The sequence below is a fragment of the Eutrigla gurnardus genome (genome assembly GCF_963514095.1).
Source record: "Eutrigla gurnardus genome assembly, chromosome: 1".
NCBI classification, from domain to species: Eukaryota; Metazoa; Chordata; class Actinopteri; order Perciformes; family Triglidae; genus Eutrigla; species Eutrigla gurnardus.
Window position 1 is genome coordinate 36,515,460 of NC_139915.1, and position 25,401 is coordinate 36,540,860.

Consider the following 25,401-nt stretch of genomic DNA (forward strand, 5'->3'; position numbering starts at 1 on the left):
CTGTGTTAGAAGGGTTTGTTACAAGATCCTAGTCCTTCGGGGAGGGGGCATGCAGTTCACTTATTGTTTCCTCCATCACAAGTATGGAAGTCAAATGCAGGGTGTGGGGGGTGGAGTACCTGTAAGGCCTCTATACGGGCCTGCAGCTGCAGCCGATCCTCCAGGTCTTGACAGCGCTCCTCCAGGCTCAGGATCTGCTCCTGTAGCTGGTTCCGTTCCAGCTCCAGCTCCTCCACGACGGACCGCAAACCGCCTGGAAGCATCGAGAGTCGGGGTGTCAGGGACGCGACACGGACGACACAAAAGCATCGAGGAGAGGATGTACTCTAACGGGATCAATGACTGATCAGATTCTTCACATTAAAAACCTTCTAAGAGGGAATGACTATTAGAGAATGTACTCTGTTGCAGGGCTGTCACATCTTTACTCAGGCGTTCGATAGATTAAAGATAAAGGAAAAGTTTAAAAAATGCACTGTGGGTCTAAACCAGGCGGCAATCTCTGGTTGTATAGAAGTCTATGAGAAAATGGTCCTACTTCTCTCTGCTGGCCACCAGGGGGCGACTCCTCTCTGCTTGTATAGAAGTCTATGAGAAAATGGTCCTACTTCTCTCTGCTGGCCACCAGGGGGCGACTCCTCTCTGGTTGTGTAGAAGTCTATGAGAAAATGGTCCTACTTCTCTCTGCCGGCCACCAGGGGGCGACTCCTCTCTGGTTGTGTAGAAGTCTAAGAGAAAATGCTCCTACTTCTCTCTGCTGGCCACCAGGGGGCGACTCCTCTCTGGTTGTATAGAAGTCTATGAGAAAATGGTCCTACTTCTCTCTGCTGGCCACCGGGGGGCGACTCCTCTCTGGTTGTATAGAAGTCTATGAGAAAATGGTCCTACTTCTCTCTGCTGGCCACCGGGGGGCGACTCCTCTCTGGTTGTATAGAAGTCTATGAGAAAATGGTCCTACTTCTCTCTGCTGGCCACCGGGGGGCGACTCCTCTCTGGCACAGCGGGTAAACAGAACTACGGTAATTCTGCTACCTAGATTAGGATTCAGTTTTGCAGGTGTCATTTGCACTCAATATAACAGATGACATGTTAGATCTCATGTGACAGCCCTGCTGTCGGGGTACAAGAAGAGGTGAAAATCCGAGGGAAGCCATGATCAAAAGATTTTTGGAGCATTGGACTAATCGAAGAGGATCTTCTTCGGCTGATTCATAGATTCAAAGACAGCATGTGAAATGCAATTCCAGGGCTGAAGGTTTAACAAATAAAAAGGATCCCTCAGCTTTTACATAACTACTCATGTATTTTTTCAGTTTCATGAGAAGCAGCAGCTCCAAAGAGCACAAGGCAGAATGAGAGGAAATGAAGGATAAAAAAGAAGATGAGCAGAACATGCAAACATGCAAACACGGAAAAACAAACAAACAAATAAACTTACCACAGATGGGGAGAACATCTCGTCATCTACGTTTATACAAGCTCACAATAATTCAGTGCATTCAGTGGACAATCCCAACGAACACTAGCCAGCTCAACCAGCATGCCCGTGTCCAAAGAAAATACTGTCAAACTGATGGAACGAGTGTCCAACTGACTGTATGATCCCAGAGTTTTAATGGATGTGAGAAGAGCTTGAGTTCAGCTCGAGTTCAGCTTAAGTTCAGCTTGAGTTCAGCTAAAGTTCAGCTCGAGTTCAGCTTGCCACAGTGCGACTCGACAGACAGTCCACTGGCAGAGAGAGCTAGGTATCAGAAAACTGTGCCAAAATATGTCAGGTTACCCGGTATGGTAACACTTTGAAGCTAACGTAGCTGAAATATGTCTAACCTAGCCCGATATTGTAACATTTTGAGGCTAATAGTGCAGAATTATGTCGGATTACCCGGTATCGAAACACTTTGAAGCTAAAGTAGCCGAATTATCTGCATAGGATATGAAGCGACTGAAATATTTAGAAAATGAAATATATATAAAGACCTGATCTGCAAATCAGGCTACGACTGTATGGGGTTAAAGGGTAACATCGTAAATGTTGGAGTGATATCCGGCCCTACTCGCAGAAATGAAGGCTGAACCGAGCCGATCCCAACAGTGTGTAAAACCTCAAACATAGATAACGCAGGTTTTACTTTCCCAATGTCGGCGAGGTTAGACGGAAAACAGGAAGATCAACCAGCTGACTCAGGAATCCGTTGTATGCGTGTGTGAGTGTAATGGTGAACAAAACGACAACAACCCAAACACAAGTTCCCAAAGTGATGCGGGGATGACCGTGTGCATGCCGGCTGCAGACTGTCTCGGGGTCTCACACCTGTGTCGGGGGTACTGTACTCGGGCCACCAACCTCCCATGTTCTCGCCCTCCATCGGGGTCGTGCTCTCCGAGGCGCTCCGCGGCTCCTGGAAGGAGGTCTGCCCGTCAAACTCAAAGTCCTCCTGCAAGCGGGGAAAGACTTCATCTTTAAAACGGAGCTGAACCGGCATTTCAAGAGATCTCCCGTATGGTGATGTCATAGCCGGGGAAACAGGAGGCGGGACGTAACGTAAGGCAGGCATTCGATTTGATGGTTGAAAAGATTAGCTCATGACCGTCTCTAGATTTGATTAATTTGCTTTAAAACTCTTTTTTTTGTGTGGAAACATCAGCGCATACAAGCATTTAACATGGTTACCACGGTGACGACGGTCCAGGCGGGGCCTACCTGCAGGCTTCGCTGGGCCGGAGCCGCCAGCTTCTTGGCCCTGTGTTGGCCGAGGCCCCGAGCTTGAGTCAGCTCCTCCTCCAGCTCCTGCTGCCGAGTGGCCAGTACTGGATCGGAGCAGCCAGGAAAGAACCAGTCATCCTCAATCAGTTTTGTGCCACAGGGAAAGGGGGGGGGGGGGGGGTGACTTGAGGATGTATTTATAGATGGGGAGGTGGGTATAACATGAGAAGGACAGAATGATGGCAGAGTGAAAGGAAGACATTTTCTGAAGACAGGATGTCAGAGATGCAGAGCGGAGAATGTAGGTGGTTTTGATGAAGAGGGGAGATGAAGCACTTTGAACACCACAAATTCACTTTTAAAAACACAGAAACAACAGCTTGATCCAACAGCGAGAGACGCATGGAGACGAGGCAGTGAGAGGTCGAGGATGGGAGGAAGAGGAAGTTACTCCCACTGCAGATACGCGTTTGTACTCTTTGTATTTGCAATGAGGAATCTGAGAAAACACTTCAAAAAGCAACATTCTGGTCAGAGCCATGCACACCTAATTTGCATAGCAAAAAAGGGGTGGGGGGGGGGGGGGGGGGTGGGGGTGGGGCAATCAAACACGTGGGAGACGGGGGAGGACAACCGCCATTTCCTCCGACAGGACGATTGGACGGTTGTTTAGATTTGATTTTCATTTTAGCGGCGTAGGATGCAAAGCAGGGAAAAGGCCAAATTGATTAGGACGAACAAAAACATGTTCCCATCTGTTTTGTGACAACAGGCTGATTTTTGTAGGGGAAGATAAAGGAAGGCTGGGGGGGGGGCAGCTCAAAGCAAAAGGGAGGGCAGAGGTAGAAGAGGAGTTCAGTGGGTTAAGCAGTGTCAGTGTGAAGCAGAGATGGGCTCGACTCAAACCTACAACACTGTTAGAGCAGCAGAGAAGGACGGGGGAGATCATCTGCATAGAATCGAACAAGCGTGGTGAGGCAGCGTCTTCCTCCGCCCTACGCCGACCAAGACATGCAACAACAGGAGCGGGCTGAGCAGCGTTAGCCGTCCGCGGTAACGTCTTCGAAGTAAATCCTGCCCATTTCAGAACGCGTTGCTTCTTTTTAATTCCCGAAGTGTCCGACGACACAAAGCATAAGGCGTACATCTGTGGTCAGATGGTCGAACATCACTGGATGTGTGACTCTGACTACTCCTGTGCATTTCTTTGTGACACGTGAGATTTACATGCATTTATTTGATTAAAGTTCAATGCTAGTATTTTCCACCACTGAGAACCAGGAACAAAACAATAAGCATATAAATGCCACAATCGCACCGTTTATAGAGCGTGACGTGCATCGGCGCTAGTGTGAAGTAATTATACTCGTCAGAAATACAATCAACCCGACAACAACAACGGCAGGGGAACCGACAGTTGAGTTTCTTTTGCTAGTCCTGCGCATTCACACGACTCTTGAAGCACAAGCAAAGTTTCTATCGGGAAACTTCTTCATCCGAGCTCTTTTTAAAATTCCCCTGGTGGCGAGTGGCCCACATAACAACGCCATCAAAAGTCACTTCCTGTCCCGGCTCTCCCGGTTCACACGGAGCTGGTCATTGAATGCAAATGTGAAAAAAGAACTGTCTTTACCATCCAAGTCTGAGCAACAACAACAACACCAGAAAAGTTTGGGGTTTCAACTTTGGAAGAAACGCCGTCGCAGCAGGACGATCGACTCCGGGGACAAATTAACCGCAGACCAAAAAAAAAAGTCTTAATTACCGTGACGCTTACTCACACGAGGTTCATTAACGTCTCCTCCGCTTCATTAACTCAAAATCAACAGCCATAATTAACGTCCAAAGAGAGCCGTTCTATCTGGAGCTCAGCTTTCATGCAACTTAAATTAATGAAGAATATATATTCTGTGCACTCCACCTTATAGCTGGGATGATGGTTAGTCTTTGATTATCATTTTCTACCAGTAAGCTCTCATAAAATCCGGATTCCAGATCATCACAAGGCATCATTCTGCACTAACTGTAAAATTGTAAATATTATTATATTACGGTGCTTATGTATATAATGTCTTTTTGAATTGAATCTTTTCAGTTTTTTTCTATTTTATTGTTTTATTTATGTTCTTGCCTGCAGTACTTTGCTTTTTTGTGTGTAAATATCGTGCACACTGAAGACCAAGGCAAATTCCTTGAATGTGAAAACGTACAATAAAGTCCTTTCTGATTCTGATCAGTAACGAGTCCTGAAATAACTCTTATGGAATGAAGGAGATTATTTCTTCTGCACATATTACCCTCCAAACAAAGATACATGTTAGTCCTCCTCCAGAGTTAGTGTCATCCAACCACAAAAGCAATGAGATTTGATCCCGGGTTGTTATTGTTATTATTATTATTATTATTATTATTATTATTATTATTATTATTATAGGTGGGTATTTAGTGTGGCCACACCAGAAACCAAAGAGATGGAAAGAAGAAACAGAAGACGGGTTGAAGGGATGGAAAAGAGGAACAACACAGGAGAAGGGAGGATACAGGAGAAATAAATAATGGCAGACTTGAGAGTGCAGCCCGCCGCTGTACTGGCTGCAGCTCTGCCCCGCGGGGTCGAAGGTCGGGGAGCTGCAGCCAGTACAGCGGAGCAAGGCGCTGCACTGGAGGTTCAGAGGAGGAAGGGGGGGAGGGGGGGCCTGCATGCACAAAACTGATGGGAAACCGTTCTGTGTGGCTGCTCCCATCCCTGGAGCAAGGCAGGAGGAGGGGAGGAGGAGGGGAGGGGGCGGAGGTCCACGAGATGGGAGGCAGCACGGGGGGAGAACCAAACTCTCCCCATTAACAACGGTGAGGACAGGAAGGACCAAATAAGGAGAAACAAAGAAAACAATGTTGAGTCAGACAACAGAGAAGAACGATAAAACAAACTCTAAACGCCGTATTCACGGCGACCGCACCGAAGTCTGGGGTCTAGATGGTAGACCGCAAGAGTCCAGAGACCAGACCAGACTATGTGGAGGAACCAGAGACTGTCTGTGGTCCAAACAACAAGGTCTCTGCTGTATTTATGTCTAGATGACCTTATATGGAGTGTTGATGGAGCAGCTACAATGTTAGCGTAGCCTAGCACCATCAACCAGACTCCATTCAGAAAACCAGCGTTTTAACAGTAGTTATCTTGTGGTCTTGCAGACAGACCTAACAAAGCATGACTCAGCACTTTTTACTGATCACCATCATGATGGAGTTATTTCAGCATCCTTTCCATCTGGTTATTGATATTAAATCACAGATCAATACTTGATTCTGGTTCCTCCAGCTGTGGTGAACCAGCCCATGTGGGTTTTGCTGGATCCAGTGAATCCAGCTTGGTGAAATGATGATGTCATGATGATGTCATGAACCCAGACAGGATGGTGGATCTGGGACTTCAACATGTACAAAGCAGCAATAGTGGTGATTTCAGCTGTGATGGAGGAGACCTGGTTGGAGGTCTAGGTGGAGGAGACCTGGTTGGGGGTCTAGGTGGAGGAGACCTGGTTGGGGGTCTAGGTGGAGGAGACCTGGTTGGGGGTCTACGTGGAGGAGACCTGGTTGGGGGTCTAGGTGGAGGAGACCTGGTTGGGGGTCTACGTGGAGGAGACCTGGTTGGGGGTCTAGGTGGAGGAGACCTGGTTGGGGGTCTAGGTGGAGGTGGTGAGCAGGGTTGGGAGGGCGACTTTAATTAGAATCTTAATGAAATGAAGGGGAAACGAATGTCCTCTATGTCATATAAATGCTTTCATGAATGAAAGGATGTTGGTTTCCTACACAGATTAGGTGTGCATTAGGCAACATCCAGGTAAACGACGGATCGGGCTGGTTGTTGCACTGACAGGTGACCCTGGTGACCCCGGGGGTTAGAAACCAGCCCTTACCCTCTCTCTCCTCCTCCATGTGGCTGATGCGGAGGGCCATGGCCGCCTTCTCCTCCTTGGCCCGGTCCCTGGCGTTGACGGCCTCCGCCACCATCTCCTGCCACTCCAGCACCTGGCTCTGGGCGTCGTCGGCGCTGCCCGACTCGCTGGCCTGCGGAACGGGAAGGAGAGAGAGTCAACAAGGCGGACCAGGAGGCGGGTTTCCCCCAGCGGAGCGGCTGAACGTGGGGAGGGATCCGGACCTGAGAGGCGGCCCTCTTGGTGAACTGCTCCAGGTCCGCCTGCAGCGTCCTCTGCTGCTCCTCGTAGACCACAAGCTTCGCCTCCAGCATTTCTATAAAACAACGCAGGTTTAAATGAAACCACTAATTCATTTATTTAATCCAATCTCTTCATAGTTTTATATCAAAATTCTTCCTGGAAAACAAAATATGACCGACTTATTTTTAACACATCAGATATGATTTCCTGTATTCGATGCATTTCGAGGTGGTTTGATACTTTTATCTGCTGTAATGTTTACATGTTGTAAGATCACATATTTAAAAACAGCTAAAAGAACATAAATGTGTATCATGATTCATTCCGTTTCTGTTGAATTCATGTTGATGTTATCAAAGCAAAGAGTTTAGTGTTCACTGTGGTCGGAGTACATTCTCCAATTTAACACCAAAATTACACCAAAGATGTCATTCTCATAATAATCCCCATTTAAAAAATGCATCTGTAATCTGATTACATTTTTTTACTGTATGGGAATACAATGACCTTTATCTATAGGTCCTATGAATGATACATTCTATTATATTATTATACAGCTGGGTAAAAAGCAAAAAGGCCGTGAAGTTTGATGCTGGTACCGTTCTTCGCTCGGAGCTCCTCGTATTGCTCCTCCTTCCACAGGTTCTCCTCTCTCTCCTCCTCCAGGGCCGTGATTCGACTCCGCAGGGCCGTCAGGTCTGGGGGGGCCGCGCCCGCCTGGAGGGGACGAACAATGACATTTTATAACTTTAATATCTTTACTTTAAGGTGACGCGCTGCAGGAGATGAAGAGAGAAAACACTTTTCTGTGTCATGTTGGTCATGTCACCTGACTTCTCTTTAACTCCTCCTCCAGCTGTCTGATGCGTGATTTAGACCACGCCTTCATCTTCAGGAACTTGGCCTCCGACCGGCTGGCTTCGTCCGTTTTCTGCTTTGCTTGAGCTGCAAAGAAGAAAAAACCATATGAAGATGAAGACTCTTTTCTGTTCAATCCAGTTCTGTTGTGTTTTTGTTTGGCATCGATTTAATGAATGTGTAATCATTGTTGAGTCACAGACTTTATTCATTAATTTACTTTTTTGTGTCAAAAAATAAATATGCTTGACTATATTCTGTTTGTTTTATGAGCTTCCCCCCAAAAAAACATTGTTCCAATGTCCCTGCTGTAGATTGAAAAGCATTGCCATCATGATAAACAGGGTCGTGTGTTTAGTTTTGTTTTTACAATCAAATGTCTATAGAATTTTGATTAAGAAAAAATAATAATACATTTCACAAGGCGTCCAGTTATGAAACGGCTGGAAACCTGCTTCCCTACTTGTTAGATAGAAGTAGAACAACAACGTTTAGATGCAGACCGTGATCTGGATTAAAGATATGAGATATATATATATATATATATATGTGTGTGTATATATGTATGTATACACACACACACACACACACACACACACACACACACACACACAGACACGCACACGCACACAGACACACACAGACACGCACAGACACGCACAGACACACACACACACACACACCATCAGGTAAACCACCATGACGTTTCCTCTGCATGTCTTCGTTACAATCCAAACCAACCTTCCAGCTCGGCTATCCGTTGGACGGAGGCCGAGTCGCTTCCCGGAGCCTCCCGGCTGGGAGGAGGTGGCACCGCCGCCGCCGAGGCCCTCCTCAGCTCCTCCAGCTGGCCCAGGAGATCCTGCTGCGTCTGGTCCATCTGCGCCTCATGCTGCTCGCTCATTCGCCGCGCCTCCGCCTGCTGCTTCTCCATCAGGTCGCGGAGCTGCGCTCGCATCACGTGCTTCTCCGCCTCCATCTTGGACTCCAGGCTCTCTCGCTCCACGTGAAGCCGCCGCAGACGCTCCGCCAGCTCCTGCAGGAGGAGACACGGGGCGATCAATACGCTGATATTCAGGGGTCCTACACCTCTTCCAAAGTCAAGCACTTTCCAAGCATTTCCAGGTGCATTTCCATGCTTTTCCAGCCCCTTCCAGCTGTGGTAAACTCCATATTTGTATCAATCCAATGGTCAGTATTCAGTCTACTTATTATGTCACTTGTTCATCACATTAAATGAGATGTTATTGTCCTCTAAACAACCAACATGATGTTTGGAGACAGCTTTTTACAGAAGGACCACAAATGAAAGGAAAACTAATTCCACTAACAGATCCACAGAAATATAATCACCAACTATTTTCATCATCTGTTCATCATCAAAAGTCATTTTTCATAAAGAAATGTCAGAAAATGCTGTTTTCAGTCCCTCAGATATGGAGATCTTCTTTCCTCTGTTCTATCATAGATGTCATCACATACAACACACATTTATAGACCTTTAGTCTAAATCCAAGACCTTTAGTCTACATCCAAGCACTTTGCAAAACCTCGAAAACACCAGACTAAAATCCAAGTGTTTTCAAGGATTTCCAGCACCGTTCCAACCCAAAGAAGCTGCTCCTGACCTTTATCTGCTGGTCCCGGCCGTCCAACTCGCCCTGGAGAACATCGATGACCTGCGTTTTACCCAGAAGCACCTCCTCCTTCTCATGAAGCTTCTGCTTCAGAGCCTTCAGGAGCTGAGGAGGACACAAACACAAACATTTAACACAGAAAACTCTGTAATAATCTTCTGTTTCCTTTGAATGGAATTCAGCTACAAAGAGAAGACAGAAGATTCACTGAAATCAGCATGAGTGACTTTAAAAGCTGTCTCACTCCTCATCATGGCAGACACGTGAAAATAGAGCCTGCCTTAAAAATACAGGATGAAAAAATATGTACATATACTTTTTTTTATTATGGGTGACTTTATGATTTATGTTCATTTTACACAAAAGCTGCTAAATGACCTAAATGTACATTTTATTAAAGATTTATTTTCCAATTGAAATTGGGAGTACATTATACAGAACATATATACATCTTTTATTTTACTTTAAAAAAATAAAAAAAAATAATAATAATAATAAATATATATTTATAGAATTATATTTTTTAATCAGTATTTTTGGATTTATGGAGTGATACAATGAGATAAAAAACTCTGACTTTAATATGTCAACAATAAGAAACTCAACATTTTTAAATGTATTTTTCCAGCAGGGAGATGTTATGATTCATAAACATCTTATTCTTCCTTGCATGCAATAACAGATCTTTGTTTTATTGCCATGTTAGGACTTTTAAGCAGATCTGGATGGTGACTGGGGTAATCTAATGTCCAGATAATGGAGTGGAGCCTACCTGCTCCAGGTCGGCGCTGGCGTCCGACTTGGCCGCCAGCTTGAAGAGCTCCTGTTCGTGCATCTGGTTGATCTCCATCAGCTGCTGATCCTTCTGGATGATGATGTCTTTGAACGTCTGGATCTGAAGAACAAAAACACAGGGTTGCATGGTCAGGCGACGACGCTGAAGAACGGTAGACATGGAAAAGGCTGCTCTGAGGAACCTACGTTCTGCTTGTACATGTCCTCCTTCTGGACGTACTGCTCCTTCTCCGAGGCCAGCAGCTCCTTGAAGCTGTCCGTCTGCTCCTGCAGCAAACTGTAGCGCTCCTCCGCCTCCCCCACCTTCTTGGTCAAGCTCTGCACCAGCAGCTGCAGCTCCTGCATCTCCCCGCCCTCCTCCGACACCTGAGCAGGTAAAGAGCATCAACCAGGGTTCCCACACCTGATACAAAGTCAAATTCAAGCACTTTTCAAGCATTTCAAGGTGCATGTCCATGCTTTTCCAGCACCTTCCAGATGGGGTAAACTACATATTTGTATGCAATACAATCCTCAGTATTCAGTCTACTTAAGAAGAAGAAGAAGAAGAAGAAGAAGAAGAAGGCCAACATTCTCGTGAGGTGAATGACCTTTGACCGTTGAGGTGCAGGTGAGACGGGCTGATCTCCTCCCAGTGCCGTTTGCAGGTGAACAATGTAGGCCTCCTTCTCTGCCAGCTTGGCGTCCCTCTCCGTCAGCATGGCGTCCATCTCCTCGCCACGCTGCCGCCGCGACTCCGCCTCCTTCCTCTGCGAGAGATCACGAGTAAGCAGAGAGAAAATGAAAACAGATTACGATGTACTACAGAATAAATACTCACAAAAAGTACTTAAACGTCTGATCTACCTGGAGTAACAGTTCCTCCTGTCTTTGTGTGAGCTGATGTTCCAGTTCCTCAACCTTCTTCTTTAGTAAGACGATCTTCCCCCGACTGGCTTGGTCTCCTCCGTCTGAGGAGCCCTGCAGGGAATCGGAACCACGCGTTGGACTACAATTACCAGAAGAGATATACATATATATACACATATCCAGACCCCATCCCGAAAAACAGCATTTTAAGACCAGACTACGTGGAGAAACCAGAGACTGTCTGTGGTCACAATGTTAGCGTAGCCTAGCACCATCAACCAGACTCCATTCAGAAAACCAGCGTTTTAACAGTAGTTATCTTGTGGTCTTACAGACAGACCTAACAAAGCATGACTCAGCACTTTTTACTGATCACCATCATGATGGAGTTATTTCAGCATCCTTTTCATCTGGTTATTGATATGAAATCACAGATCAATACTTGATTCTGGGTCCTCCAGCTGTGGTAAACCAGCCCACGTGGGTCCTGCTGGATCCAGTGAGTCCAGCTTGGTGAAATCCACCGAGCACCACTGGATGATGTCATGATGATGTCATGAGCCCAGACAGGATGGGGTCTGGTTTCGTGGTGGATCTGGTTGGGGTCTACATGGAGGTGAACTGGTTGGGTCTATGTGGAGGAGACCTGGTTGGGGGTCTACGTGGAGGAGACCTGGTTGGGTCTATGTGGAGGAGACCTGGTTGGGTCTACATGGAGGAGACCTGGTTGGGTCTACGTGGAGGAGACCTGGTTGGGTCTACGTGGAGGAGACCTGGTTGGGTCTACCTGGAGGAGACCTGGTTGGGTCTACATGGAGGAGACCTGGTTGGGTCTACGTGGAGGAGACCTGGTTGGGTCTACGTGGAGGAGACCTGGTTGGGTCTACATGGAGGAGACCTGGTTTGGTCTACATGGAGGAGACCTGGTTGGGTCTAGTAGAGGAGACCTGGTTGGGTCTACCTGGAGGAGACCTGGTTGGGTCTAGTAGAGGAGACCTGGTTGGGTCTACCTGGAGGAGACCTGGTTGGGTCTACCTGGAGGAGACCTGGTTGGGTCTAGTAGAGGAGACCTGGTTGGGTCTACCTGGAGGAGACCTGGTTTGGTCTACATGGAGGAGACCTGGTTGGGTCTAGTAGAGGAGACCTGGTTGGGTCTACCTGGAGGAGACCTGGTTGGGTCTACATGGAGGAGACCTGGTTTGGTCTACATGGAGGAGACCTGGTTGGGTCTAGTAGAGGAGACCTGGTTGGGTCTACCTGGAGGAGACCTGGTTGGGTCTACATGGAGGAGACCTGGCTGGGTCTAGTAGAGGAGACCTGGTTGGGTCTACATGGAGGAGACCTGGTTGGGTCTACGTGGAGGAGACCTGGTTGGGTCTACCTGGAGGAGACCTGGTTTGGTCTACATGGAGGAGAGACCTGGTTTGGTCTACATGGAGGAGACCTGGTTGGGTCTACCTGGAGGAGAGACCTGGTTTGGTCTACATGGAGGAGAGACCTGGTTTGGTCTACATGGAGGAGACCTGGTTGGGTCTACCTGGAGGAGAGACCTGGTTTGGTCTACATGGAGGAGAGACCTGGTTGGGTCTACCTGGAGGAGACCTGGTTGGGTCTACGTGGAGGAGAGACCTGGTTGGGTCTAGTAGAGGAGACCTGGTTGGGTCTACCTGGAGGAGACCTGGTTGGGTCTACATGGAGGAGACCTGGTTGGGTCTAGTAGAGGAGACCTGGTTGGGTCTACGTGGAGGAGACCTGGTTGGGTCTAGTAGAGGAGACCTGGTTGGGTGTACCTGGAGGAGACCTGGTTGGGTCTACATGGAGGAGACCTGGTTGGGTCTAGTAGAGGAGACCTGGTTGGGTCTACATGGAGGAGACCTGGTTGGGTCTATGTGGAGGAGACCTGGTTTGGTCTACATGGAGGAGACCTGGTTGGGTCTAGTAGAGGAGACCTGGTTGGGTCTACATGGAGGAGACCTGGTTGGGTCTACGTGGAGGAGACCTGGTTGGGTCTAGTAGAGGAGACCTGGTTGGGTCTAGTAGAGGAGACCTGGTTGGGTCTAGTAGAGGAGACCTGGTTGGGTCTACCTGGAGGAGACCTGGTTGGGTCTAGTAGAGGAGACCTGGTTGGGTCTACCTGGAGGAGACCTGGTTGGGTCTAGTAGAGGAGACCTGGTTGGGTCTACCTGGAGGAGACCTGGTTGGGTCTAGTAGAGGAGACCTGGTTGGGTCTACCTGGAGGAGACCTGGTTGGGTCTACGTGGAGGAGACCTGGTTGGGTCTAGTAGAGGAGACCTGGTTGGGTCTACCTGGAGGAGACCTGGTTGGGTCTAGTAGAGGAGACCTGGTTGGGTCTACCTGGAGGAGACCTGGTTGGGTCTAGTAGAGGAGACCTGGTTGGGTCTACCTGGAGGAGACCTGGTTGGGTCTAGTAGAGGAGACCTGGTTGGGTCTACCTGGAGGAGACCTGGTTGGGTCTAGTAGAGGAGACCTGGTTGGGTCTACCTGGAGGAGACCTGGTTGGGTCTAGTAGAGGAGACCTGGTTGGGTCTACCTGGAGGAGACCTGGTTGGGTCTACGTGGAGGAGACCTGGTTGGGTCTACGTGGAGGAGACCTGGTTGGGTCTAGTAGAGGAGACCTGGTTGGGTCTACCTGGAGGAGACCTGGTTGGGTCTAGTAGAGGAGACCTGGTTGGGTCTACCTGGAGGTCTGTTCTGCCACACAGCTGTGAAACAGGAAGTCCGTACCTTTTTGCTGCGGGTGGGCGTGTCCTGACCCGCCTGCTGCCTCTTCAGCTCCTCCAGCTGCGTGCTGAGGGAGGTCACCTTGGCCTTGTTCTGCAGACGCAGCTTGGACAGTCTGGACTCGCCGGTCTCCTTCTCCACCTGAGTCACAGACCACAGGGCGGTCATGATTCATACAACGTGAAGGTCAGACCAAAATAACTTAGTTTGTTTCCTTGCTGTTGATTCCAGGAATGAAAAAACGTACAAAGTAACTCCAATACTGCTCCTTTGTTTTCAGAAATAAATACTGACGTGTCTAACAAAGTAAATAAACAGATATCTACACATAAACACGGGTAATTATATACATCTGACGCCTACAAATAATAAGTACGTAGTATTTAATGATAACTAAGTAAATAAGCAGTCAATGAATGCTGCTTACTTATGCATTCTCCGGTGTTTATCCATATGCACATACACATCAAAGGGTAGAAGATCGTGTTAAGAATGAAAATAAAAGAGGGAATAATAAAGACAACAGCTGGTTGTTTGTGTTCAGGATGAACGCTCTGAGCTACGTTGATATTTAAATGCTGCTGGTTCTCCGACCAACGTCAGCTTTAAGTGCTGGATTCTGCTATCAGCTCCCTCAGCGTATGCAGATCCGTCTGAGGACGTTTCACCCAGACCTCGACTGCGTCACAGCTGAACTCTGACCTCACATTCCTGTCTTTGTTATCGACAGACTTTGCCTTGGCGGTTTAATGGTTAACGAGATCCGGGTTGAGTGACGAACAGGAGCTCATGTGACCAGCTGTGTGCCGGGTCAGTCAGACACTCACACATTCCATTCACATACCCGTGGTATTATATTATATTATAAAGTATTATTTACTTTACGTTGGACACTTCAGTATTAATTCATGAATATATGTTTGGACGTCTAAAGGAGGGAAAACAAAAGAGCAGTATTGGAGTCATGACATTGTAGGTTTTAAATGCTTCGTCATTCCTGGAATCAACAGCAAAGTAACAAACTAACTGAATGACTTGTTAAAGTCACGGTGAATGAAGTCAACCCCACCAAAACTTTATTTAAACCAGAACAACGGCCCTGATATAACATCAGGATTAGAAAGTCGACCCGTGAAGCAGACAGAAGCGCTGCTCACCTTGAGCTGGTCGTCTTTGGAGCGAAGCAGTGCATCCTTCTCTCGGATCATCTCCTTCAGCTGAGTGACGAGCAGCTCCGTCTGGCTGAGCCGCTCCGACATTTCCTCTACGGCGATCTGCCCGCCGGCAGCACCGCCACCGCCGCCGCCGCCGCCGCCGCGGGGAGAGCCTGGACCCTGGGGAGAGACGGGGCATGGTTCATTGGTTCACAGTCTTTTTATCCCACACTGCCGTTCCCCCGGGGACGCCGTGTCCCGTTGCCATGGCTACGCCCTCCACGTCACACCGTCGGCTCTACGTTCACGTTCTCACGTACATCGAGTACGAGTGCTGCCGCGGTTATCTCCACTGTCACTGTTTCTGATAGTGAGATTGTGATTCAGAAAACCTTATTGTTCATCAGACTTTGTGTGTTAAAACCTCCGTTTAAGCACATTCTAAAAATATATATATATATATATGAAATACTAATTTCAGCGTTGGGATAGTACCGATTGTTTTTACTAATCGATTCCCGAAGTTCATTCCAACAGCCTGAATTCACAGAACCGTTCACTGTGACCTTAAAGTGCATCAGCAGCTTTATTAAGAAGTTACCAAACAAGCCCGACTTCATACACCGATAAAGCTGATTAAACTGAAGAACACAGGCAGACAAATGGTTTATTTAGTGTAAACTGCCGTGTGGTCGATACACGGTGCATCCAAAAGGCCGATCTTAGCTGGCAGCAGAGTGAGTGGGATGGGGATGATGCAGCACCCCCCCCCCCCCCACAGGAAGTGTGAGCTCTGGGTGTCTGAGTCAAAGCCCTGAGCTCAGCAGTCCATCTAATTCCTGTGTATCTGCACGTGTTTGTCAGCCGAAGCAGTCAGACTGCACCAGATAACAGACGTGTGGCCAGCAGGCAAACAATATACACATACATTACATCTCACATGTGTCATCATGTAGTTTTAAATCCCCTCGTTCTTCTGTTTCCACACATCATACAGGGAATTACTACATCCAGAACATTTTTAAAGGGTAAGGAATGTGACTGTGGAGACGGTTTACAAGGAAGTAATGAATGTGGAGCAGGTTTTCTTACCACAGATCCAGGATCTCCCTCTTCACCAGAAAGCCACTTCAGCATGGTTTCACTTCAGACCTAAAACACACACAAATTAAATAAATGCATTCTTCAGAAACCAGGAAACTCTCATAGATTCAGACCAATAAAGCCGCCTCCTCGTGACTCTGGCCATGGCAGCGGATATGAACTGCATGTATTGTCATCTTCCCTCGCTGACTTTCAGTCCAACTAAATAACATTCACAGAGCAGGAGAGTCTGTATGAAATATCCGGTTTACATTCATGTTATCTTCTACCCTCAGGTCATTTAATGGTTCACACATTATTTAAAGGGTGGTGGATGGCTGTCTGAATGAATGACCAGGTCATAATAATAATAATATGTTTATTTTATATAGCAGCTTTTACAGTCACAAAGTGCTTCACATGAACAAGAAGATTTATTAAAACAATGTGTTAAAATAAGACCCACCACAGGAATCAAAATAAAATAAATAATTAATTTAAAACAATTAAAAAACAAAAGAAGGTCATCTCTTATAGAGTTATTGAATTATTGAGGACTGAAGGATTCAATTCAGTTTCATATATTAATAAGCTGGTAAGAAAATCACAGCGTGGGAATTATTATATTTTAATGAAATAAATTAAAACTCCCTCATATTCCATGACTTGGGCCCAAATCCCCTGACTTTCCCTGCCTGGAAAAAGACTTTCCCTGATATTCCAGGGCTTTCCAGGCCCATTGGGGGAAGCCGGCCCGGGACAATGAATGATTTAGAGCTGCAGCGTTCTCAGATGAGATGAGATGGGCTAGAATTACGTTTGCTGTGTTCCTTCCTGTATTATTTACATCATCCTGGATCAGCAGCTCGTGATTTTCAGTTCGTCGGCCGGAGGGATTGTTGGGGAATCGGAGACCAAACAGGAAGTCAAACACGATGCCGGCAGGCCTCGCTCCCAAGCAGACCCACAGGTACCAAAAAAAAAAAAGACTAAACCAGTTAGGACTTGGGCCTGGTGTCATGCACCATCAGCCAAATTCATTCAGCTGGTTGTTCAGAAACCACGTGACGTAGGAGGAGGAGGAGCAGGAGGAGGAGGAGCAGGAGGAGTAGGAGGAGGAGGAGAAGGGGGGAGAAACAGGTCAAACTGGTCCTCTCTCGCCCTGAATGCCACTGTGGCCGTTTGTCATCCAATCCACTGATGCAATGTATTAAAACACAAACTAAATATATACTGTGCTAATTACTGATGAGCAAACCAATAAGAGCACGATGTGACGCTGAAGCTTCCCTGCATGTGCTGAGGTGGTTTATTAAATCATGCACAGATGAAGACAACATGGAGGTGGACAGGGTTAAAGGTTAAAGACACAGAAAAGGAGAAAAGACACGGCAGACAGACGATAAACCTGAATCTGAAAGAGGAGAAAGCAAAGAGATGGAGTTACATTACATTATAGCTACACCTCAGTATAAGTACACCTTTAACTAAAGGGGTTCCTCCACCGTCTCCAAAGTCAAACTAGAGCACTTCTCAAGCATTTCAAGGTGGATTCCCATGCTTTTCCAGCCCCTTCCAGCTGTGGTAAACTCCATCTTTATACCAATCCAATGGTCAGTATTCAGTCTACTTATTATGTCACTTGTTCATCACATTAAATGAGATGTTATTGTCCTCTAAACAACCAACATGATGTTTGGAGACAGCTTTTTACAGAAGGACCACAAATGAAAGGAAAACTAATTCCACTAACAGATCCACAGAAATATCATCACCAACTATTTTCATCATCTGTTCATCATCAAAAGGCATTTTTCATAAAGAAATGTCAGAAAATGCTGTTTTCAGTCCCTCAGATATGGAGATCTTCTTTCCTCTGTTCTATCATAGATGTCATCACATACAACACACATTTCAAGACCTTTAGTCTAAATCCAAGCACTTTTCAGACCTTGAAAAACCCCACGAAAACATTCAAGGGTTTTGAAGGATTTCCAGCACCCGTACCAGCCCTGTGTATTGTATTCTTGGACAGCTGCTATGTTGAATTAAAAGTTGTCGTCTGTGAAGCTGAGGGGCTTTTTTGACATTAGCTTGTTAGCTTGACTCTCCCAGCGCTATGCTAACTAGCGTCGCCGCACCACGGCTCGTTTGGACCGTAAGAAGGCGTCACACTTGTCCCAGGAGAAGGCGTCGGGGGTCGGGGTGTGTTCAGGTAGCAGGTCGGCCGGTGACTATTTAAAACAAATACTCGCCGTGGCTTACGTTGACCCGGCTAGCTAGCTAACTCGCCACATGCTAACCCTAGCTAGCACAGACTTGGATGAGTTAGCTCGCTCAGTTAGCACGACTCGTTAAACCCGCTAAAGCCGTTAACGTTAAAGAGTTCCGTTCTTACCGGGGTCACAGCCTCATGAAGAACCCGCCCGGACGCTCACGACGTCGACACGATCCCGACAAACACACATTTTAATTCCACTTGGCTGAAAACGAAGAGATGCGCATCGGTCACGTTTGTCAACAGAGAGGAGGGAGGAGAGCTGCGCCTGCGCACTTCCGTCACGATGACCGGTCCCGTCTGCGGATTCATTTGTAATCATCATCGGATATTTTCTAAAAAATAAAAGTTTTTAATGGTCGTGGATGTGGCTGGACATATACGAGCAGCTCGGAGATCACTTTGATATTTATTTTCTCAATAAAACGTCAGTTGTTTCAGATCAAAGACGAAACAACACACCAAGATGACGCTTAGCTCTCATTTCCGGTTTCATTTAAACAGCCTGGGTGGAACACTTGTTTCCGAGTTTTTTGTTTTGTTTTTTTCCCCCCGAGTTTTTATTCGTAACGTGCACAATAATTACAGTGGATCTTAATTAGAAATACAATTATTCTTCCTCGTTCCCATTCCAACAATATAAAGTAGAATCCAAGATATAAACCATAAAATACTGTCAGTTCAATGATAGGAATACATGGCGTCGCCACCATATATTGAGGGAGGGGTTTGGACCCCCCCACATTTGCTATTAGGGAGACATGTAGAGACAGACAGGTAACCAGTCTATCAGGGAGACATGTAGAGACAGACAGGTAACCTATCAGGGAGACATGTAGAGACAGACAGGTAACCAGTCTATCAGGGAGACATGTAGAGACAGACATGTAACAGTCTATCAGGGAGACATGTAGAGACAGACAGGTAACCTATCAGGGAGACATGTAGAGACAGACAGGTAACCAGTCTATCAGGGAGACATGTAGAGACAGACATGTAACAGTCTATCAGGGAGACATGTAGAGACAGACAGGTAACCTATCAGGGAGACATGTAGAGACAGACAGGTAACCAGTCTATCAGGGAGACATGTAGAGACAGACAGGTAACCTATCAGGGAGACATGTAGAGACAGACAGGTAACCAGTCTATCAGGGAGACATGTAGAGACAGACATGTAACAGTCTATCAGGGAGACATGTAGAGACAGACAGGTAACCAGTCTATCAGGGAGACATGTAGAGACAGACAGGTAACCAGTCTATCAGGGAGACATGTAGAGACAGACATGTAACAGTTTATCACAGGGAGACATGTAGAGACAGACAGGTAACAGTTTATCACAGGGAGACATGTAGAGACAGACAGGTAACCAGTCTATCACAGGGAGACATGTAGAGACAGACAGGTAACCAGTCTATCAGGGAGACATGTAGAGACAGACAGGTAACCAGTCTATCAGGGAGACATGTAGAGACAGACAGGTAACCAGTCTATCACAGGGCCGACATGTAGAGACAGACAGGTAACCAGTCTATCAGGGAGACATGTAGAGACAGACAGGTAACCAGTCTATCACAGGGAGACATGTAGAGACAGACAGGTAACCAGTCTATCACAGGGAGACATGTAGAGACAGACAGGTAACCAGTCTATCACAGGGAGACATGTAGAGACAGACATGTAACAGTCTATCACAGGGAGACATGTAGAGACAGACAGGTAACCAGTCTATCACAGGGAGACATGTAGAGACAGACATGTAACAGTCTATCACAGGGAGACATGTAGAGACAGACAGGTAACCAGTCTATCAGGGAGACATGTAGAGACAGACATGTAACAGTCTATCACAGGGAGACATGTAGAGACAGACAGGTAACCAGTCTATCAGGGAGACATGTAGAGACAGACAGGTAACCAGTCTATCACAGGGAGACATGTAGAGACAGACAGGTAACCAGTCTATCACAGGGAGACATGTAGAGACAGACAGGTAACCAGTCTATCACAGGGAGACATGTAGAGACAGACATGTAACAGTCTATCACAGGGAGACATGTAGAGACAGACAGGTAACCAGTCTATCACAGGGAGACATGTAGAGACAGACATGTAACAGTCTATCACAGGGAGACATGTAGAGACAGACAGGTAACCAGTCTATCACAGGGAGACATGTAGAGACAGACATGTAACAGTCTATCACAGGGAGACATGTAGAGACAGACATGTAACAGTCTATCAGGGAGACATGTAGAGACAGACAGGTAACCAGTCTATCAGGGAGACATGTAGAGACAGACAGGTAACCAGTCTATCAGGGAGACATGTAGAGACAGACAGGTAACCAGTCTATCAGGGAGACATGTAGAGACAGACATGTAACAGTCTATCAGGGAGACAGACAGGTAACCAGTCTATCAGGGAGACATGTAGAGACAGACAGGTAACCAGTCTATCAGGGAGACATGTAGAGACAGACAGGTAACCTATCAGGGAGACATGTAGAGACAGACAGGTAACCAGTCTATCAGGGAGACATGTAGAGACAGACAGGTAACCTATCAGGGAGACATGTAGAGACAGACAGGTAACCAGTCTATCAGGGAGACATGTAGAGACAGACATGTAACAGTCTATCACAGGGAGACATGTAGAGACAGACAGGTAACCAGTCTATCAGGGAGACATGTAGAGACAGACAGGTAACCAGTCTATCACAGGGAGACATGTAGAGACAGACAGGTAACCAGTCTATCACAGGGAGACATGTAGAGACAGACAGGTAACCAGTCTATCACAGGGAGACATGTAGAGACAGACATGTAACAGTCTATCACAGGGAGACATGTAGAGACAGACAGGTAACCAGTCTATCACAGGGAGACATGTAGAGACAGACAGGTAACAGTTTATCACAGGGAGACATGTAGAGACAGACAGGTAACCAGTCTATCACAGGGAGACATGTAGAGACAGACAGGTAACCAGTCTATCACAGGGAGACATGTAGAGACAGACAGGTAACCAGTCTATCAGGGAGACATGTAGAGACAGACAGGTAACAGTTTATCACAGGGAGACATGTAGAGACAGACAGGTAACCAGTCTATCACAGGGAGACATGTAGAGACAGACAGGTAACCAGTCTATCAGGGAGACATGTAGAGACAGACAGGTAACCAGTCTATCAGGGAGACATGTAGAGACAGACAGGTAACCAGTCTATCAGGGAGACATGTAGAGACAGACATGTGGGAGGCAGTCGGGTTCTCTGGGGAGAACATGCAAACTCCACACAGAAGGAACCCGACCCGGGAATCGAACCTGTGAGGCCACCGTGTTGCCACTAAAGCACCGCGCCGCCCCGGTGGGACCGGGTTTTAGGGATTGAATTCTAATCTAGATCTAATCTCAGCCTTTCAGGCTCCTGACAGTGTGGTGGACTTTAACTCGAGAGCCTTAGAGGCTCAGAATAGAACGTTGGACTAAATCCACGGAGTGAACGCTCCCGTCCGTCTCCGTTCGGGGACTCGGAACCTCGGAGGATGTTGGTCTGTTTCCTTCTAGGAGTCAAGTTAACCAGAGAGACCAGCAGAGACTCATTCATCCTAGAATCACCGTTAAAAGACGATGAAGCTGACATGATGAGCTGAGTAATCATTCATGAGTTGTTGTGTCTAAACTGGCTCACTCAACAAAATAAATATTAATGTGCACTATCCATGTATCATCAAACTGTAAAAGAAAGAAATAAAACATCCAAATAAAAGTGAATGCAACATTTGAAATAAATGACTCCAATAAATACACCATTAAAGTAGAATAGGGCATGCAGACACACGGGTTTGGCCTTGTGTTTATTCTGAGGTAACAAACACGTTTTGAGAACACGCGTGTTGATACTTGAATTCTAGTGTAAAATAAAAACAAAATATCATCATTACATTCGTACATACACACTGTGTTTGTAGTGACATGATGCCTTTCATCACAGGTTTCAAAGGTACTTCTACTCTGAAGTGGAAGTACACATACTTGTGTTAAAAAATACTCTGGTAGAAGTAGAAGTTCTGATTCTACTTCTTTACCTGAAGGACATTTCTACTGGCTGTTATTTTTACAGACTAACTGAATCTGGCGTCGTATTAATAATAAAAATAAAATCTGATAATTCCCCTCAAATGCATTAAAACTAAACTGTGAGGATAAGAAAGTACAGATATTAGTTTTAACATGTTGGGTGGAAAAGTACAAAATAAATACTCAAGTAAAGAAACAGATACCTTACATTTCTACTTCAGTAGAGAAATGAAGTATTTGTACCTCTGGTGATACTTCAGTTCCATGACTTTCACTTGAGAGTCAGAACATGAACGTGATCGTTTAAATAAATCAAACAACAAACACGTATTTGCTTTTCATGGTGAAGGAAAAGTCCTGCTCATGAATCCTCTTAGAGATCTTTGTGACCTTTTAGATCCGGGGTCAGATTCAGGCTCGTCTCCAGCAGGAGGAGGAGTAATCTCTGAGATTATTCCCCGGAGCGTCGCAACGACATGCGGAGCGAACCCCGAAGGCAGCGTCGCCGTCACCGCGTTCATCAGGTTTTAGTCACCTGCGTCTCCATGAACCAATCACAGGGCCCGATGTCCAGCTTGAGCTGATCCATCACCCACGGGTCCTTCTCAGCGCCCTCGATGAACTCCTCCAACGTAATCTGACCTTCACAGAGAGGAAGCGAAGGTCAAACGTCAGAACCTTCATGCGTTCACATGAAACGTGTTTTTCTCTTGAACTCACTGTCGTTGTTCTTGTCCACCAGGTCAAATATCCGGTCGCAGATGTCTTCGATGTTCCCCGCGAGGCTCGGGTCGTTGTGCTGCTTCAGCATGTGGATGATCTGAAACACACACATGTCAACCAATCCCACGTTGCATCAACATTTCAGCCAAACAGAACGTCACTGTTTGATCCCATTCTGGTGTCTTATTTCTATCTCGTTGTACTAAAACACATTTCTGCTTGTGTTTCTGTGTTTTCACTGGTTAGAAGTGGCTGGGATTGATCTTTATTTGAGTGCTGCTTTGTTTGTTTACATTGCGAGTCAATCAAATCGGACCACGCTCTTCATAGAGAGGCTAAGTCCCGCCCCTTCCTGTGGACCACCATGACTGTAAAGGTGTCAGACTGTGTGTTGGGTACCAGGATGTAACGTTACTATAACAACACGTCTCACTGCTTCTTTCTCAGGAAGACCTTCATGATCATATTTCTATACCAAACAAACTATTTCCTTTCATTGATTTATGTCGAGCTTGGCTTGATTTCTTCATCCAAACGGTTCTCACCTTCCTCTCTGTCTGAAACCCAACTCAGTGTTTAGAAATCACCCTCATGATGTTATGGTCATTTATGGTAAATCTCTCTGGGCGACAGTTTGTACAAAGCAAGAATAAACCACAAGCCGAGTGATAAAATGTGTATTTCAGAGATATTTCTTGTTTTTAAATCAATTATTTCATCAGCTGTGGGAATGAGAACGTGGTCGATATACAGCAAAGTGTGTTAAAATAACTGAACTCTTACTTTGACAATGTGTCTCACTTCCTGTCTGTCCAGACAGCCGTTTCCATCCCTGTCATACACTTTGAAGGACCACTTCAGTTTGTCCTCCAGTTTCCCACGTAGAACCAGATGCAGCGCCGCCACGTACTCCATGAAGTCTATCTTACCGTCCTGAGGAGCAGACGATGAAGGAGCTCCTCATCAGACTTTACTTCAGATAATCCACATTTCACACACACACACACACACACGCTGTTACATTACCTTATTTGTGTCAAAGGAGCGAAACACAGTTTCCATATACGCCACTTCTTCCTCCGTGGAGCTGCTGTTGATTCCAAAGATCCTCCTGAACTCGTGTAAGTGCAGGTTTCCACTCGGACACTCGCTCGCAAATTTACGGTAGAGTTCCTGGATGTGTTCAAGAGTCACTTCCGTGTCCGCACCACTCTGAGCTTGACCCATCACTTTCAAAAACCAAGAAGCATCAAAAAAAGAGTTGTTAAAATGAAGTAAAACCTAGAGAGAAGTCGTCATAGTGAGCCAGCCGTGGATCCGCAGCTCGAACCCTCGAACACTCTCTGGGCTATTTCAAGATGATCTGCTGGACAAAAGACAATTTACTCGTCAGTGAACTTCTGCAAATCCCTCTCGAGAAGTTCTTCAATATTTCTTACTTCCAGAAATCTCACGAAGCCACATCGCTCTGAAGGAAAACCCAGCTGATTCCTTCCTCTGCTGAGCTTTTAGAAAGAGCATAGCAGTTTGTAAACGCTGCTTCGGATGTTTGACAGCAATCAGAGCAAAGAGTGGATCGGCCCACCCAGAGGGGGGGGGGGAGGCCCCCGGCGAGCTCTGGGCCGGATTAAAAGACATGTGACGTCAAAGCTTGAGGGTAGTCAGGTTATCCACTGAAGGTCTGTCTGAGCCGGACCTGCCCACTGAACAAAACACCCGTACTACCACCACGGACATGTAGTCGGCACCAGGGACAGTTAATTAACGTCAGCACCACGGACAGTTACATGTAGTCAGCACCATGGACAGTTAATTAACGTCAGCACCATGGACAATTACATGTAGTCAGCACCATGGACAGTTAATTAACGTCAGCACCACGGACAGTTACATGTAGTCAGCACCACGGACAGTTACATGTAGTCAGCACCATGGACAGTTACATGTAGTCAGCACCATGGACAGTTAACTAACATCAGCACCACGGACAGTTAATTAACATCAGCACCACGGACAGTTACATGTAGTCAGCACCATGGACAGTTACATGTAGTCAGCAGAGACAGTTACATGTAGTCAGCAGAGACAGTTAATTAACATCAGCACCACGGACAGTTACATGTAGTCAGCAGAGACAGTTAATTAACATCAGCACCACGGACAGTTACATGTAGTCAGCACCATGGACAGTTAATTAACGTCAGCACCACGGACAGTTACATGTAGTCAGCAGAGACAGTTACATGTAGTCAGCAGAGACAGTTAATTAACATCAGCACCACGGACAGTTACATGTAGTCAGCACCATGGACAG

The 25,401-nt window shown here is 46.5% G+C and overlaps 2 protein-coding genes across 2 annotated transcripts in view; both read right to left on the minus strand.

Moving 5' to 3' along the window:
- Positions 1–18,531, minus strand: part of LOC311018780 (uncharacterized protein) — a 40,439-nt gene extending 21,908 nt beyond the window's left edge. The window contains exons 1-17 of the mRNA XM_084017859.1: positions 18,399–18,531; positions 16,010–16,069; positions 14,921–15,097; positions 13,767–13,904; positions 11,019–11,132; positions 10,763–10,921; positions 10,359–10,538; positions 10,150–10,272; positions 9,369–9,482; positions 8,482–8,776; positions 7,712–7,827; positions 7,482–7,599; positions 6,864–6,955; positions 6,622–6,772; positions 2,702–2,808; positions 2,312–2,435; positions 120–253 (exon numbers count right to left, since the gene is read on the minus strand). Coding sequence (XP_083873985.1) covers positions 120–253; positions 2,312–2,435; positions 2,702–2,808; positions 6,622–6,772; positions 6,864–6,955; positions 7,482–7,599; positions 7,712–7,827; positions 8,482–8,776; positions 9,369–9,482; positions 10,150–10,272; positions 10,359–10,538; positions 10,763–10,921; positions 11,019–11,132; positions 13,767–13,904; positions 14,921–15,097; positions 16,010–16,054 — 2,187 coding nt within the window. The 5' untranslated portion in view covers positions 16,055–16,069; positions 18,399–18,531. The remainder of the gene's footprint in view (positions 1–119; positions 254–2,311; positions 2,436–2,701; positions 2,809–6,621; positions 6,773–6,863; positions 6,956–7,481; positions 7,600–7,711; positions 7,828–8,481; positions 8,777–9,368; positions 9,483–10,149; positions 10,273–10,358; positions 10,539–10,762; positions 10,922–11,018; positions 11,133–13,766; positions 13,905–14,920; positions 15,098–16,009; positions 16,070–18,398) is intronic.
- A 3,975-nt stretch (positions 18,532–22,506) lies between these two features.
- LOC311017301 (guanylyl cyclase-activating protein 2-like) lies at positions 22,507–24,516 on the minus strand. Its single transcript, XM_084015552.1, has 4 exons — positions 24,114–24,516; positions 23,871–24,020; positions 23,085–23,184; positions 22,507–23,006 (listed from the first exon to the last, which is right to left on the minus strand). The coding sequence occupies exons 1-4, from the start codon at positions 24,312–24,314 to the stop codon at positions 22,885–22,887; spliced, it is 573 nt and encodes a 190-aa protein (XP_083871678.1). The 5' UTR covers positions 24,315–24,516; the 3' UTR covers positions 22,507–22,884.
- Between the last annotated feature and the right edge of the window lie 885 nt (positions 24,517–25,401).

Bases quoted from the DNA above. Each gene is read 5' to 3' on its own strand.
- LOC311017301 (XM_084015552.1), bottom strand. From the start codon at position 24,314: ATGGGTCAAGCTCAGAGTGGTGCGGACACGGAAGTGACTCTTGAACAC. The intron at 24,021-24,113 runs GTAATGTAACAG...TCTGCTCCTCAG, and splicing joins GCTCCTTTGACACAAATAAG to GACGGTAAGATAGACTTCAT. The intron at 23,185-23,870 runs GTAAGAGTTCAG...TGTGTGTTTCAG, and splicing joins AAGTGAGACACATTGTCAAA to ATCATCCACATGCTGAAGCA.